The sequence below is a fragment of the Labrus mixtus genome, chromosome 20 (genome assembly GCF_963584025.1).
Source record: "Labrus mixtus chromosome 20, fLabMix1.1, whole genome shotgun sequence".
In the NCBI taxonomy this organism is placed as follows: domain Eukaryota; kingdom Metazoa; phylum Chordata; class Actinopteri; order Labriformes; family Labridae; genus Labrus; species Labrus mixtus.
In genome coordinates, this window is record NC_083631.1 from 10,952,269 (window position 1) to 10,969,213 (window position 16,945).

The following is a 16,945-nucleotide window of genomic DNA, read 5'->3' on the forward strand; positions in this document are numbered from 1 at the left end:
CAGTCACCACCACACATGCTGACGCCCATAAGTTATAATTGAGCGACATTCATTTTGTGTTATAGTCTATATTTGATTTTTTAAGGAAAAAGCAACTGACTCTTTTTTTTTTATATTTCTTCCTGCCTGTTTTTGGATCCTCTCTACCTGCATGTATTTATACCAAACCTGATAGGCATCACATCAGCTAAATAGTGAAATATAGATTGCTTGTATTAATACTCACTTTTGCAAACAACAACAGACTCTGTTCAGCTTGTACAAGCAATGAGACTGGATTAGTATAGACATGTTAAAAGTAGGGCTGGCTGGGCAACGATTAAAAGTTTTAATCGCGTTAATCACATGAGTTCCTGTGATTAATCACGATTAATCGCATTGTTATACGCAAAATCCAATAATGAATTCAAAAGTAGTGTATAGCGCACTTTTATTGTAAATGTACTTCTCAACTTAAACAATGTAATCAAAGCAAATAAATACAAAACTAAAGCTTATTGCATTCGTTGCAGTCTGGACGCAGAGTGGTGTGGGTCTCCTCTCTGCTCTCTGACTGACAGCCTGTGAGAGCTTTTGGAAGGGGGAGGGGCTCACGGCAGCACCCGCTGCTCGTTGAGGACAATAACTGCAGAGCAATACGTGCTTTCACGTCAGTTTCTTACACCAAAAAAGTCTCCAATAACACCAGAAAAAGTCGCTAGATTTGTCGCTAGTAGCTGTTGACAAAAAAAGTCGTCAAGGAGGTTTGGAGGTTTTTGCGTTAATGCAAGATAAAATAATTGGCGGCGATAATTAATTAATGAGTTAACGCAAAAATAACGCGTTAACGTGCCCAGCCCTAATTAAAAAGCTACAGTATAACACTCTACTGTTGTGGTTTGCACATAATTCCATCACATAAAATATACTTAACATGTTTGGTAAATGTTGATGTGCTAATGCTAACTGCTAGTCACCAAATTGCCTCAATTAAGTCGTAAAGACGGTTAACATCGCTCTTTGATCAACCATGAAAAGCACTGCTTGCAACACAAAAAAAAAAAATATGAAGCCATCACCGGGGGTAGTTTAGTTTGAATAAGCAGAAAGACTTGAAATAAGAGCAGACAGCTAACCTGGCTCTGCACAAAGATAATGAACACTGTGCACGTTTGAGTAAAACACATTCTGGTGTTTATGTGCAGAACAACAGGCATACTGTGGCAAACATTTCCATGGCTAGGCACAAACTTATCGTCAAAATAGGTTTGTTAGAGACAAACAGACACAGAACACACAACTATAAAGGGAAGCTGATTTTCACATTTCTACGCTTACTGCTAAGCATCCTATGATGGTTGTGACTTTAAACCCTTGACCGTGACATTTTAACTTTTATTGTAGCAGTTGATGGTATCAGACATGAAAGGGGAGGAGGAGGAACTGACTGTGTTTTTATTTTCCAAATAAATGACAAGATTTTAGTTTCAATGACAACCTCTGTGACAAATAAACTCTGCTCTAAACAGTCTAATGGAGTAAATGCTCATTTTAAATGGCATGACGGATGATCAATTATTCAACCAATTATTATGTTCTTGTGTTCAGATATTCTGTGTTTTGCTGACATCTCTTCTAAAGAAAGAGGGCTCTAGCGCTTTCATTTTCACAGAACTCCACACTCATTTCGCCGAAGCGCAGCTCATGCAGCCATAACACCTAATGCTCCTGACAAGAATAGTAAGGTTATTCATGTGCAAAGAACAAAGAGATGCCGACCTGTCACTAGCATCCCATTACCTGACATCATCTGCAACGTCCTCAATCTCTGCAATGCAGTGTATGTGTATGATTTGGGTTGATGGATGATACAAAAGACACTGCACCTGTCTGAGTACATCAGGATCACCGTCAGCTTCACTTGCATGTTGCTCTCACACAGAGAGAATGGCTGCTAATAGGAGACTGAGTGAAAACACACACAGAATAAAGAAGCCAGCATTTATTTCAATGCGCAGACATGATGAAGGATGACTGCTGAGAGAAGACCATGATCCCATTCATGCGTGAATGGGCGCACACCACATAGATGCGCACAAGCAAAGCATTCATGCACACTGATCTCAATAACACATTTATGCACAGGGATGTGGCTCCTTTCATTGAGTTTAACTGCACATGGTAACCACTGTTAGCCCGCTCACATACACTTAAATACTACAGAGGTATACTCTAAAACAGACTTTTTTGTTATACACTTTACAGACACACAAACTAATCTTTGTGGTTTTGCAGATTTACTAATCTCCTTCTTTTCATCACACTTCCCCTATCCTCTATTACCTTTTATTGTTTTCTCTCAGTGAGAGGAGGTTATTTTTTTTTTTCAACCATTTTTATCCAGATTGCTGCTCTCTTTTCTAATCTGTCATTTCCCCCCTTACAAATCTGCATGGATGGGACACTTAGACTCAAAGCTGTTTCTGCCTTCCTGTGTATCAGTCATCTGACTATTCCCTCCATCCTTAGTTTATGTCGCTGGCCTCTTGGTCATCCCTCAGTTATACCTGAATCTACCTTCAGTGATGGATGAGATATAAGACATTTTCTGGAAATGATTCCTCATGTCTACCCTTTTCCCCGGAAAATTAGCTACTCAAGCATGGCATTGTACCATTTGTGTTCTGCTGATCTTGTGATGTAACTGATACTGGAATTTGGTTAGCAGTCAAGTCCACAGTTCCCACGCTGGATCTACATAACCCTAACATGAATCATAAACATAATGAATGGGTGATTTTGCACAAAGTAAGATGCTGCACAGTGGCGTCATTTTCTGTTCAAAGAAATTTTCAGTCAGTAATGATATCTCAGAGTGTTAGCATTTCAATGAAAGGCACCGTCATGCTGCGATACAGATCACTTCCTGTTTCATCAGGATGTATAACCTTTAATCTAATTTAATCTATACATGCATCAAATTACTCAGGGATACAATTGAGACATATTGGAGTTTGAATTGCAGATGGTTATATTTTTGTATCAGAATTAATGAATTAAAATTTTTTCTCCTTAAAATAAATGAAAAATAAATTTCCATTGCTTTGCTTGGACACAAAAGCCAAGGACAGAATATTATCTGAGCTGTGGACATGCTAGAAAGGGGTAAAAGCGAGGATTCAGGTGACAGGAAATATAACATAAAAAATTACGATTTTTCTGATATTACAAACATAAAAAATGATCTGGTGTCCTATGCTGCTTTATGTAGAGGAGTTATTATCATTAGATCAGAGCTGTGATTGTGTCCTAGGCAGTGTAGAGGCACTGCAGACTGTGTAAAATTATACTTCTGTGTAGATAGGAGAAGCAGAGATAGTCAGAGCAGATAGAGAAACTTTAATGTTCAGTGAAGAAAAATATTTTTCTCTCTAAGATGTGATTTAATCTATTCTTATTTTGGGATATTCTCCCTTTCTCAATTTCTCCTACAATGATGCAACTTTGACCCTGCACTAACCCCATCCCTCCTCTTATCATAGCTTTCCTCTTTTACCTTTCCATTGCAGAATGATTTAGAACAGTCAAGGGTAAAGGCGAGAAACCTTCACCAAGCCACATATGCTCCCAGTGTCCAAGCTAAAATGTCCCCTCTCCCACCATGGAGCCCACCCTGCCATCTGTCGCATTAAGCTGGGTTCAAGGCACTCTGGCCTAGACTGTGCGCATGTGTGTGTGTAAGCCTGTGTTTGAAAATAACAATCAGGTAAATCAGGTAAATAAATAAGACAGAGAGCGATGAAAACTGAAAGACAAAAACTTGAGAGAGAGAGAGAGAGAGAGAGAAAGAGAGGGGGGGGGGGGGGGCAGGGGAGAGCGCACTGATCCATGTCTGTGCAATTGTGCATGAATGTGAGAGTTTACTTTTAAGGGTGGGTGTTTGGTCATGGTTCCCCCCCAGGGTGAGGCCTGGCACAGTTTAATGTCAGTTCACTGATATAATGATTGAGCAATGTTGTGAGGATGCTGACAGGACACCTCTGTGACAACGTACTTACATACGTCCCAAACTTGCTCTTAGGTCAAAGAAAGGACACGTAAAAAAATACAGTGTCAGTTCATGGGTAACAAGAATGTTCAATTATTTCACTAATGACTCAATCTTGCTCATTTCTTTGATAAAAGGTCAAAAATGCATCCATTTAATTGATTTATTCAAAATATAAGTAAGGAGTCTTTTTCAATTTACAAGAAGAATAATTCCTTATGACCTACATCTAACCTGTTAAATTTAAATTGCAATTTAAATATTTTCATATGTTGACAAATGAGCCTTTATATTTTAGTATACATTCAGCCGCATACATGACTTCTCGTCATAATAGGACAATAGCTAAAAGTGGGATAAAGGCTTCTGGTCAGAGTCTCTTTTGAGTCACTCACTGTAGCCCAGAACTGTGAACTGTGAAGCTGAGAACTATCAGATTATGTGTTAATTGGAAGGTGAGAAAGGTGTGAGGAGTAGTCAGAAAAGGCAAGACCTAAATAGAGAAGACTGTGGAGGAGAGACACGAAACAGAGGTTAAGAAAAAAAGTGAAGGAGAGAAAAAAACTAAACTGATCAAAGGAAGGATTAAGAGGAGCAGGGACACACAATTCATGCACGTACTGACAGATTATATCTGTGCAAGATAAATGAATTAATCCCAGGCTTAACTGGTTTACAAGCTCCATTAGGCAAACTTTCAAGATGTCTTTAAAGTGAAGCAAACTGAAGTGTGTGGCTGTGTTGGGAATTTTAAGTGTTATAAAAGAAGCAACATTTTCCTAGATAGATTGTCAAATCTGACAGTTGTCAATGAGTTTGTGTCCATGCTTTATGCAATCAAATCACCTAAAAAAAAAAAAAAAGCTTTTTCAGAAAATTCCTCTTTAAAAAAAAAAAAAAGCTTTCCAATAGAATCAATGAAATCTGACATTTTCAACCAACTACAACAATATCTATATATTTTTTAGCAACACCGTGGAAGACCCAGTGCAATTAAATTAAATTACTGTAATCTGTGTTTTCTTGTTGTGATTATATAACAAGATCTGCCTTAAACCAATAAAGGACATAGTTAAATCCCTTTCTCACTGCTAGTGTGCCTTAAGTAAGCCTTAAGTAATCCCATGGGTTTCCCTGGCTCTACATGTGATTTTTTGGGGGGGCTTCAAGAGTATTTTTTATTTGTCAGTAGTGCAATACATCCCACGATCTGGTTCTTTACACACATGCATTTAAAGGTGAGTACCTTACAATTGTTAAAAAGTGTTTATATATTTATATATATTTAACAGAGTGTCTGTTATTCACTTCGGTCAGTTATTTAACATGTCATCTTGTCCAGCAGTGATGTCATCGTGTCTTGAAGTGAAGCCTCAACACAACACAAAGAAGTAGCTTTCACAATGCAGTCGAGTACTACATGCATTAAACACCCTTACTGTACAGCTGTTAATAGGCTGTACATGTTCAGGTGACACTGCTCAAAATACGATTCAACAGCACCACAATTACATCTGTCAACTGTATGTGTTGAGGTGTAAACTGATAGGTCCTTTAGTTTTTGGAACTTTTCTAACCAACTTTAGAAACTCAAAGTAGATATGTGCATTTTGTTCTTTTGTTTGGACTACTGGCTATGACTGATTCAAACAAAACATCAAGAGTCATAAGTACAAATAGCCAAAAACTAACAAACCTGAATAAATATAAATACTCAGGGTAGAATAAGTTCAGTTAACAAATGGCACACATGCAGACATACTGTGTCAAACACACTGAGCTGGGTCTCCAAGCATGGATTATCACCTTGTTCAGAAAATTCATAAAGGTGATTGATGATTTTAATTAAATGTTCGGACCCTTCTGGAAGCTGACAGAGAGCTGGAGCGCCTCTTTTAGGACTTGGAGGATTCTGGCATGGACCCAAACACTGCTCTGGCTACCTGCAACGATCCAGCCCAGCAGGCTCGAATCTATTAGTCCTAGCAAACTCCAATCAGCAGTCAGAGTATTTTACACACCTGATTTTCTTCAGTGCTATAAAGACGGGGTTTAAACCCTCTGGAAAGCAGAAGCAAAAGGCAAAAGCCCATTTTCTCCAGACCGCAGCTATCACAAACAGTTACTGCTGTGATCTACCTTGCTGCTTGTTACACACACCAAAGCCTCTGTCAGCACAGGTTAAGGCCGACTTGCTGGTATAAGTATTGTGCTCTGACCCAGATCAACGTCTAAAGTGATTTATTCTCAGCTGGAGCAGCTTTTAAGGTCTGCTCTGGCCCTGGATTGGAAGTGATTGTAGCTCTGTGCTTTAAAGACCACTCATAGATCACAATCATAAAAGGCAGGTTCAGGATTTAGATTTAACTTGATGAAACTAAAACTATACTTAAATTATTGGGGCTGGGAATAATTCTTGTCTTCATCATTATTATATTGTATTGAGCAGTAAGGCTCTCACATGCATTATATACATAAACCCACTTCCCAATATGTCTAAACACTATATTTATGGCAAACATCAGAGAAGAGTAATCAGAGATGTGAGGGTTTTATCAAACCAGTCACACACAGGACTTGATTAAGCTTTGAGTTCAAATGCAGTTTGGGTCGGATATCATTGTGCAACAAGTTTGCTAGATTTAACTTATGGATAAATAAAGATGATTGAGATTGAAGGAACTCAAATTGAGACATATTTTAGGGTTTTTATTACTGGAAGCAAAAATCACAGATAGCTTCTTTTAAAAAAAAAGGATTTCTAAAATACATTTCCAACCCTAGTTTAAAGTTCATGCAATAATTGAGTTCATGCTTAAGACTAATAATGTCAGGTTTAAAAAAACAAACTGCTTTGTTAGTTTAATGATCAAAACTAATTATTTTACCATTTGTTCTGGATGAATATTCTCCATAAGGGGTATTGCACCAAACACTTAAAATGTATAACTTAAAAAATAAAATAACTTCTAAAAATAATTTGACTGCCCGTTAAGACGATAGATTATAATATGATCCTACCCTCTTTTCTCACTACTATCCTAGATTACTTATTATATGTCTTTCAGTACATGATATTTGGTATAGATTTTTCTTTTTTAGATTTTTTTGGGATTTTTATGCCGTTATGAGAGACAGGGCAGTAGATAGAGAGAACGATCGGAGAGAGAGAGAGAGAGAGAGTGGGGAATGACATGCAGGAGGAGGAACAGGTCCGATCAAACCCCGCCCACCTGCTTCACGGTCTACAGCTTCTCTACACGGGACATACAAACTAACCATCCCGCTTCAAGGACTACAGCCTCTGTACCCTTCTTTTTATTGTTATTTAGATATACTTAATTAATCCCACGAGAGGATTGTTGTCAGTTGCTGAACATGCTACACACACTGGCTGAAATACACACACATGCACAAACAGGATCCTATGGACTTGCACTAATGGAGAGATGTGAGAGTGAGGGGGCAGCCCACAGCGAGCGCTCCTGAGATGGTGTGCGCGGTTCGGTGCCTTGCTGAAGGGCAGAGCTCAGGGAAGTGAACTGGCACCTCCCCAGCTAACACACCTATTTTGATTGTGTGTAGTCCTACTCAAGCTGTGTCTGACCACATATATGCCGACACTTTAAAGAGCGTTCGGTCATCTCATGTTGTTTTTCAATGTGCTCTACAGGTAAGAAGAATTGACACAACCAAATAAATGTCGTGCTTACACTGACACACTTGTACAAACCTGTTTGCTATTGTTGTAAATAGATCAAAGTCCTTACATACTGTAGCTTCTTGTCAACTTGTCCGGCTTTAATGTGGTTGTGAGACATGTGAGAATTTTACACGGCCAAACCAAAAAAAAAGGATCCGTTTCGGTTTTCTGCTGCAATTGTCTCTGCATTGTTAGCAGGCTGTGGTTTTGTCTGTGCATGAAATCCAGTTAGGTTATCTGTCTTTTTTGCATTGTTGCAGTAGTCTATCTGTTGTGTTTTCTTTGTTAATCTTTTGGGCATTTAAGCTGCTGAGGATTGTGTGTGTGCTCTAATTCGGTGCCAGGTGTTGTGCTGTTCACGCTCCCTGCCTTTTGGCCCACTTGGGGATCAACAGCTACCCTCATGTACACACACACAAGAACCCCCCCCCCCCCCCCCCCCCCTTTTTTTTACCTTTCTTGTTCTCATCTATCATCGCCTGATTTTCTTTTCAAACACAATCTTCGTGATATCATCACTCTGTATCTATTGTGTGTGATGTTGTGCTACTTTCTGCCAGTTTATCCAGGAGTACTCTCTCCCCCCCCCCCCCCCCCCCCCGATGACCTGGCTGCCCATTCAAATATATGTCTGTGTCGCCTGGGTTGGATTTTGTCTCGGTTTTTCTCTCGCTGCATACACACCTTCGTACACACGCAAACTCGGACACACACCTGTCACACAAAGGATGGAGGGGGTCATGTCCATGAAGCCTTCCAATCTGCTCACTTTGTCAGTGGCGCAGCACACACTCGCCAGAGATGATTCATCACAAGAAAACTCACAAATCATTTGAAATAGAAAGGGAAAGCTCTCCTCTACGCTCTGTGCCGCAGAAAACAATCCAAACACACAACTTCAACTTTGTCAGCTTTTATACTTCTTTGATCTGCACTCTTTTCAGCATCCAGTGAGCATATATCGACTTACACGCTTCTCTCAAGCACCAACTGTTAACTCTCAATTTTTACTTCCACACTCAAATATACAACCAACACTTACCGTGAGGGTAGGCACGGCTGTGACGAGCGAGTAGATGAGCACAGGGGGGATCTTGCTGGTGTCGTCCGGACCCGGGTAGGGCTTGGAGAATGTCTTGTCGTAGCAGAAGAAGCCCTGGATGTGCACAGGAAACGTGTCCGTGTACTCAAAGTAGTAAGCCAGCAGCACAGTCCCAGCCATGATCACCAGCTGGAAATAGAACATGATCCCTCCGTTAAGAAGTGAGAGGACGAGGGATGAAGCGGAGGATGGAGAGGCGGCGGAGGTGGAAGAGGAAAAGGAAGAAGAAGAAGAAGGAGAAGAAGTAGAGAGGAGGGGGAGAGAGTCAAGTCCCTGTCCCCCTCAGCCACGGGTACATGCATAGGAAATATGGAGCAAGAGTGACTTAGAGTGAGAGGTTCAGTGTTTGGATCCGAGTAAAAGAGGGGAAAAGGAGACGAGAAAGAGAAAAGGAAATCTGCAGGAGGAGGCTCGCTCTTCAAGAGATGAAAATGAGAACAAAACAAAGAATAAAAGAGTGCTCCGCAAGACCTAATAGCAGAGAACTGCTCAGGGAGTGAGCAAGAGACTCAGAGAGCAGTGAGAGAGAAAGAGAGAGAGAGAGCGGGACTCTGAGTGCGAGATATAGACAGAGAGATGGAGATAGGGAGGGAGGTGGGAAGTTGAGAGAGAAAGGGGGTGCAGCTTTTCTGCTGCCAACACTGAAATCTACTACAGTTGAGCTGTGGGTATATTTATAGATAATGTGTGTGTGTGTGTGTGTGTGTGTGTGTGTGTGTGTGTGTGTGTGTGTGTGTGTGTGTGTGTGTGTGTGTATGTGTGTGGTTGTAAGGTCATGTGAATAAGAGGATGAAGTGTGTTTTTGTCTTCAATGTGTTTTTTTTTACCATCTGTTCACATCTGCATAAAAAGATAAATGCCAAAAAAAAAAGAATCATAAAATAATAAAAATACAAACAATGCAACTAGTTTGTCAACAAACTATACTAAGTTCACATTTCATGCAGGCAAAAACACCTTGTTGGATTTCAATATGAATATGAATATATATCATTTTGAACTCAACATATAAAGTCAACACAATAACATATTTTATTATGAACAAGACAGTAAAATGCAGTCATTATCAAATGTTACCCCATCTCATCAAAATGGTACGAATCCTTTTTAGTTTAGGAACATAAAGTCAAAAATGGTGGAAGCAATAGTGTCGCCACAAAAGGTTATCTAAAAGTACTGATGTCGGGATAATTAGAGCACTGGCTGTGCCTCCACGAGGCTGTACAATATTTTGCATTTGTAAATTGTAAGAAAAAATGTGTTTAAATGACTTGAATTTGAGGACCTGAATGTATTTATAAATGTAAAAACTAATGAGGCTCAACCAGTAGAGCAGCATTAACAGCACTGATTTATCCGCTTTTATCTGCATTGTTGTGTTTTACTGACCAGCCTTATTCTTCTCAGCTCAACTGAGCCTTTTAGTGTCTTTAAGCTCATTGTTTTGTGCTACTGTTTTGTTTCACATTTACAGACCTATACAATTGCTGCAACAGGAAACAGGAAAGTTTCGGGTTAAAAAAAATGACATTTCTCTGTGCACTACCTGTTCAGTACCAAATAATGAACAGACAAAGTGAGTATCCTGCTGGTTATCAAAGCGCAGTGTTAAATGGCATTTTTTTTTTCATATCTGTGACTGCTGGAAGTTCAAAAGATCAGTGTTTGCCATATAAAAAGTTGTCCTGACCTTTTTCCCCTCAGAAATTCTCTTTTATGACCTTTGAGGCAACACACATTTTTACGAACTTTTGCTTTAATGAAAAGTTTTAAACAATAGGACAGAATGACATGTTTTAACACTGAGAAGGTGGAGAGGTAGAGTGACAGTTAGAAGCTCTATGTGGAGCTCAGAGTTGCTAACCTCTGACGGCTAAACAAACACAGCTGCTTCTCTGCAGAACAAGAACGGTGTAAATATCTAGAAATGCAATCCAACTATCACAAAAAAGCATGCACACTTAAAACCACAGACTCACGTGTGCCCACACAGGAGGACAGGTGATTTCATTTATAACACTGTTTTCTTCTCTTCTATTTATTTCCTTGTATGAAATCGTCCTCCATTTTTGCCTCATTAAAGATTTTTTTTTCTAGATTTGGTTGCCATGGTGAAGTAAAAGACTCAGAATAAGCTTTTTTATTGTTCTGTCATTTTAAGAAGGTATTGTTGAAGTCCGTGTGGAGCGGTGTCATTACAGTAATCAACAGAAATCAAAGCAGCAGCTTGTATATCTGTATGCTTTTTATTTGTGCATGAGCACGGTAGAGGTAAAATGCTGTTCACTCCCCTGATGAGACCTCTTTGATTGGTTGCTTTGTGTGAGATGGGGTGTTTGATTTGGAGTGACTCATGGCGGCTACTCTTGTTTTCCTGTTTGTTAGCGTAGCGTTTACCCAGCATATTATGACTGGATCTGACTCACTAGCTACTGTATACTGTAAATCCATTTCTCGATTGTGAGCTTTAGTTTATATGTTTACATTCTAAAAGCAACTTAGAAAAGGCTTAATTTGATGAGGTATGTGTGCAAAAAGGGGCTGAGGTGTAGCTTGCTATGCTAGTGTACTGTAAAAAGAAACTGTGTTTGTCGGCATGTGGCATTAACTGACTTTGCTCAAGAGTGGAAAAGAGGCTGAGAATGTAATATCCGTTTTTTTTTCATGGAAATCAAAGAATGTTACAATAATTATTTTATCTTAGTTGATTATAATTTATTCATTTATTTCTGGTTGTTTTGTGTATTTTTACCGAATGGAGTAGCCTTGTGTTTTTCTCAACAGTTGCTCATGCACGTGAATAAAGTGGATAGAGAAAAAAATGGCTCAATGATAATCTGGATAACTCCACCATATTTTTGTTACATAAAAACAACACAGACTTGGACCATCCATCCATCCATCCTTTATCTATACTGCTTATCCCGTTTGGGGATGAGCAGCTGTACTGGCGACCAGTCCAGGTTGTAACTGATATTCAGAGACAGACAAGCAGCCGCACACACATTCATACCTACCGGCAATTTTCCAACAAACATGTCTTTATACTTTGCGTGCGTGCACAAGGAGAACATGCAAACTCTACATAGAAAGGCACCTGCACAGCCAGGGATTTGAACCATTGGTACCATCTTTTTGTTAGGAAACAACACTTACCACTGTGCAGCCCAGATTTTGACCTACTGTTCATGGATTTTGTTTTGTGGGTGACCTCAGCTTCACACTGACAACTTTCTCACTTCCCCCTGCTCACATTTAAGCACTCACTCACACTCTTCTGCTTGTTGTCATCACACTATGACGCCTGTATTGTCCCCCCCCCCCCCCCCCCTTCTGTCTTGACCTCTCATCAGAACAGAGCGGGTGACCTGCTTTAGAGGGAATAACTCAACATAGTGGGATATGTAAAAGGAAATCAATAGCAGTAAAAAGAGTGCAGGCAAGATGAAAGGTCTGATTCTGGAGCTGTCACAGAGGGACCTGATGCTGCGTGTTAAAGTGTAAAGACTGAAGAGTGTCATCCATCTTTCCTAAGATGTCATCATCTCCCTCTAAGCCTGCCTTCAAATCATCACCACATGTAATATATTCTTAATACCTGCCAGATTATCACGCATTACCACACTTATGTTCCATTACTTACTGACATTAAATCTGCTCAATTATTTCAGCTTTCATGACATTTTGAAAAGCTTCCCGTCCTTCCACATTCTCCTGACACATGCAACAAGTCTAACAGGAAAAGAGTGTTATTGATCTCTGAGGGGAAGTATAAGAGAGCTCATCAGGGATAAATCAAGAGGGCTTATCTGGTCCTCATGACTGATCTTTGACGAATGGAAGACAAACGGTGAGTAACAAAGTGAACATATTAAGGACTGAGCTGTCTCTACGTCGGAATTTAAATTAGCCCGCTGAAGTGACTGAAACACCACACCTTTTTATTCCACATCAGAGACATCCTCGACAAGTCTTCAAATAGAAACTATGCAGATGATGTGATGCTGCTCTCTGACAAGACAAATAAGCAAGAGAAAATGTAGCAAGATAAGATGTAATGGGGAAATTCAATAACTGAAATTGTGTTTTGTGTCTTTTTATGTTGTGATGACTTCATCTTTATGTAAGATGAATTCATCACTGAATTGTATTGTAGTATACCGTATGTTTAACAAGTGTAAGCTATAATATTTCTGAAGAACACAGGTATACTTGGTGGACGAAATTTGGTCAATTGTAGCATTTAACATTGATAAATAAATACAATAAAACAGAAGGACAATACATGACAAGAATCATTTAGTTAACACCAAAAGCCCTCCAGACTAAGACGTTCCTGTTTAACCTGATACCTCGGTGTACCAGAAGAGAATTGTCACTTTCTGTTTCTCTTTAAGCCGCTCCAGGTCCTCTCTTGCCTTTAAAAATTAGCTCAGCCTCGTCTCCCCCCGTCCACCCATCACACATTTCACCATTAAAATCACCCCCCTGTGTCTCAGCTGTTTCAGTCATTCTCCGTGTTACACTCATCACTCCAACAGTTCCTTCACATCGATGACGCCAAGAGGCAGCAAGGCTTTACAACAGCGGTGACATCAAGACTACTGAAAACACGGCGCAGAGGGATTGGGCCATTTTGAGAACACTGTGGGAACGAGTTCAGGGAACAGCAACAGCCGGCGGCATGTGAAGGACCTGCCACTGCGGCTCTTAAAATATAATCTCCCGTCCTCCTTCTCTTAACCTGGATAGAAAATATGCCAGCCTTGCATAAATCTGAATCTTTTTCCTCACAAGCACGGATGAACAGCGTTACAAGGTTGGCCATATTTGATGAACAGTATTAATTCTTTATTAATATGAAGGGAGTTTTTGTGCTGAACACGTATCTAAATATAGTGCAGTCTGTGTTACCTAGGAATGAACTTACACAGCACAGAGCTTTAGATTTTAGAGCACTCTTAGATCCTCATGTTTGTGTTTAAACTCTACACATTTATATTATGTTAAAATTACATTCACAGAAAATAGAAAGTTGACCACAAGGTACAAAACAAAGGTAAAATACAACAACTCATGATGATCACTTTTGATTTACTGTCATAATTACAACTTTCATCATTTTCTAAGGACATCCCTGTAGCCGTACAGCTAGCAGCTTTATTTTGATTAGCAACAAAGCTTTTAATTTCTGCTTCTTAAACAGGGTTATTAATTCTGTCTGTGTAGCTCATGGACGCAGTAAGAATACTGGATAGGGCCTTTCAACAGAGCAGCACCCATTTAGTTCTCATAAGATGGGCTAAAAATGTTTTCAGAATTCATTATTTCTGGACCAAAGAGCATTCACAGGCTTTTTCTGGAATACCCAGTTATGTTACACCCATGATCGTCCGACCTGCTGTTGGCTCCCTGCATACATGAATGTTATAAAATCATTATCTGACTTTTTTAAACAAATGCACCAAATGGATCAAATTCATACAACCAAATGGGCATTTAAATATATTAGTCCACAACTGTTCCCTTTCTCTTGCTTATTTATAAGGAAGGGATTTTTGGTCATTTGGGCTGTATGTGAACATGCAGTACAGTGTGTTGACCTCACTAATCAACATGTGGTTGATTTCTCTAGATTATGTCCCTGATTTGTTAGGATAACATTTACTAGTTGCAACTGATATCCTCACTCCATTCAAGGTTATTAGCAGTCAAGACTTGTGAAAGAAACCCATTGAAAGTCAAGTGGTATCTTACACTACAATGAGAAGTTGCATTGTCTTGTTTTTATGTGCACAGGATATTCACATGACTGCAGAGAAAACTAATGTGATAAGAATGTTCCACTAAGTTTAGTATTAGTACAAATTCTCTTAAACATAGACTGTTAATATTAATGGACTGAGCCTTGATTACGTCACCCATCTGTTACTGCAGGGGGCTCCAGGGCTCATCGGCCACAGCTTCCATGCTGGAACTCCTGTCTCAGCCTCACTTTCAGTCTAAAAAGGGACAGACTGAAAGGTGGAGCTGAGGTGGAGTTTTTAGCCTACTGACAAACCGCCCGTCAATCAAGTCAGACACGCGCCTAACTATGCTCTTATCGTTCATAAAATCAAAACGGATGCGTTATGCACCCCCTGCACAGTGTGCCAATGAGGACAAGAACTAATCAGACCAATATTGTTTTTTGTGCCAGGCTGTAACCATGTTAATTTATGCAGTAAAAACGCACATTTTTGAATGGGGTCTGTATGTGAATTCCAGGGCTTTTGAAGCCAGCCTCAAGTGGACACTCGCCAAGCTGCATTATTTTGCACTTCCCCATTGGCTTCATTTTACAATACTGGAGGTTGCCACTTGGTCTTAAAGAGCCCATATTATGCCCTTTTTGGGGTTCCTATATTTAATCTATGTACCTACTAAAGTATGTTCACAATAGCTAAAGTTCAAAAAAAGTGTCTGTTTTCATGTACTGCCGCTCCATGCACCGGCTCGCTTCTGACTCTCTCTCTAAGGCTCTGAAGTGCCCACGTTCAGAGTCCCCACATGTGCCAAGTCTGGTCTGATTGGTCGGCCTGTCGGCTCTGCCGTAATTGGTCAGTCGCTCAGCCACTCTGGCTCTGAGGGCCGGAAAGCAAAAACATTAGCACCTTAGCACTACTGTGCTACCGCAGGCTACGGCATATCGTGTGCGTGCTACAGAAGTTAATGGGCGTGCAACATGAGCTGCTGGGCTTGCCACAACGAGCCAATGGGCTTAGATCAGTGATGTCACACTGACAAGACGTGACACTGACAATTTTTTTTCGAGGGGGGCTAGAACCGAGCGTTACATGAAGCTAATGCTGTAGCTAACAGGAGGACGTAGGAGAAGCCGCGTTTCCACGGACTTTGAATTTATGCACATAGATGTGCTTAAACATGCACAGGATACATGGAAAACACACTAAAGAGCATATAAAACCAGAAAAAACATAATATGGGACCTTTAACGCTCCTATGAACATGTGACACAATGTTGTCATCTGGTCATGTCTGGTCAACAAAATATTAAACAAGTACTGAAGGTATGACGTTCTTTAGAAAGCTCCTCAAAGTTAGAATAGTAAATAGTTTTATGATAAGAAACTTGTATTCATATGTTACATTTAGCAGGCTAGTTCTCCAGAGGATACTTTACAACAACAAAGCTCTTACAAGCGACGTTCAGTCTGTCTGTCCTTCTCTGTCAATGTGTCTCACTTCCTCTGGAGGTTCTGTCCTGTCCCTGGATGCTTTAAAAGCCTTGTTGCCTGAAAGAGCAGTTTTGTGTTTTACGGACGGAGGATTTAGAGCAGAAGGACGGTGAGACACGGGGGTCTACCGTTAGACACATGCTGTCCATTAAGAAGCCCACCATCAACACACACTTCACTGCACATGGCCAGCATGACAGGAGTCCTGAGGGAGGAGAAGGAACCTGGAGGAGCAGGAAGGAAGGAGGGGATAGGAAATTGATAGAAGAGAATAATGTATAATAAAGAAAGGAAAGATAAGAAACAGTTTGATAAAATCGAAGAATGAGGAAGGCGTGAAGAGAGAGTAAAGATGCAGTACAAATAAGGAGGAGGTTATAGAGCTCATAAATATTAGTAGAATGTTAATTACGTAGAAGAAGAAACAGGTGCAAAGCTGAGGGTGTTGGCCGAAAAAAACTGAACCAGTTTTTTTCTCCCTTATGTCCTATTTTCTACTCAGGCATCAGTGAGTCTCCACCTCACGGCGTCTAAAGCGTCATAGGCATAAACTGTGATTTTCTTTTGAAAAATATTACATTTGATTAAATAAAGTAATTGACCTCCCCTGTCTTTTTAAAAGGATTTTAACCTTGTCTAAAAACATATTCGATGACTATTTATTGAAGAGAAGAATATACTGTATATAGCCTGATTATTAAGTAAAAGCAGGGATGTTGTCTCATTCAGTAAAATATAATCATAAGACATCCCAAATGTTCCATCTGAAATCTGTAATTCTTTTGTAGTTTGTTGACAAACTAGTTGCATTATTCGTATTTACTCAGTCAGTCATGAGAGTTTGTAAATTACTTTTAATATTATAGTAAATATCA

At 39.8% G+C, this 16,945-nt stretch overlaps 1 protein-coding gene across 4 annotated transcripts in view; it reads right to left on the reverse strand.

Annotated features, from left to right (window-relative positions):
• plppr2a (phospholipid phosphatase related 2a) overlaps positions 1–16,945 on the reverse strand; it is a 47,617-nt gene that overhangs the window by 10,350 nt on the left and 20,322 nt on the right. For all 4 annotated transcript variants that reach the window (XM_061026536.1, XM_061026537.1, XM_061026535.1 and 1 more), the window contains exon 3: positions 8,773–8,961. In XM_061026536.1, coding sequence (XP_060882519.1) covers positions 8,773–8,961 — 189 coding nt within the window. The remainder of the gene's footprint in view (positions 1–8,772; positions 8,962–16,945) is intronic.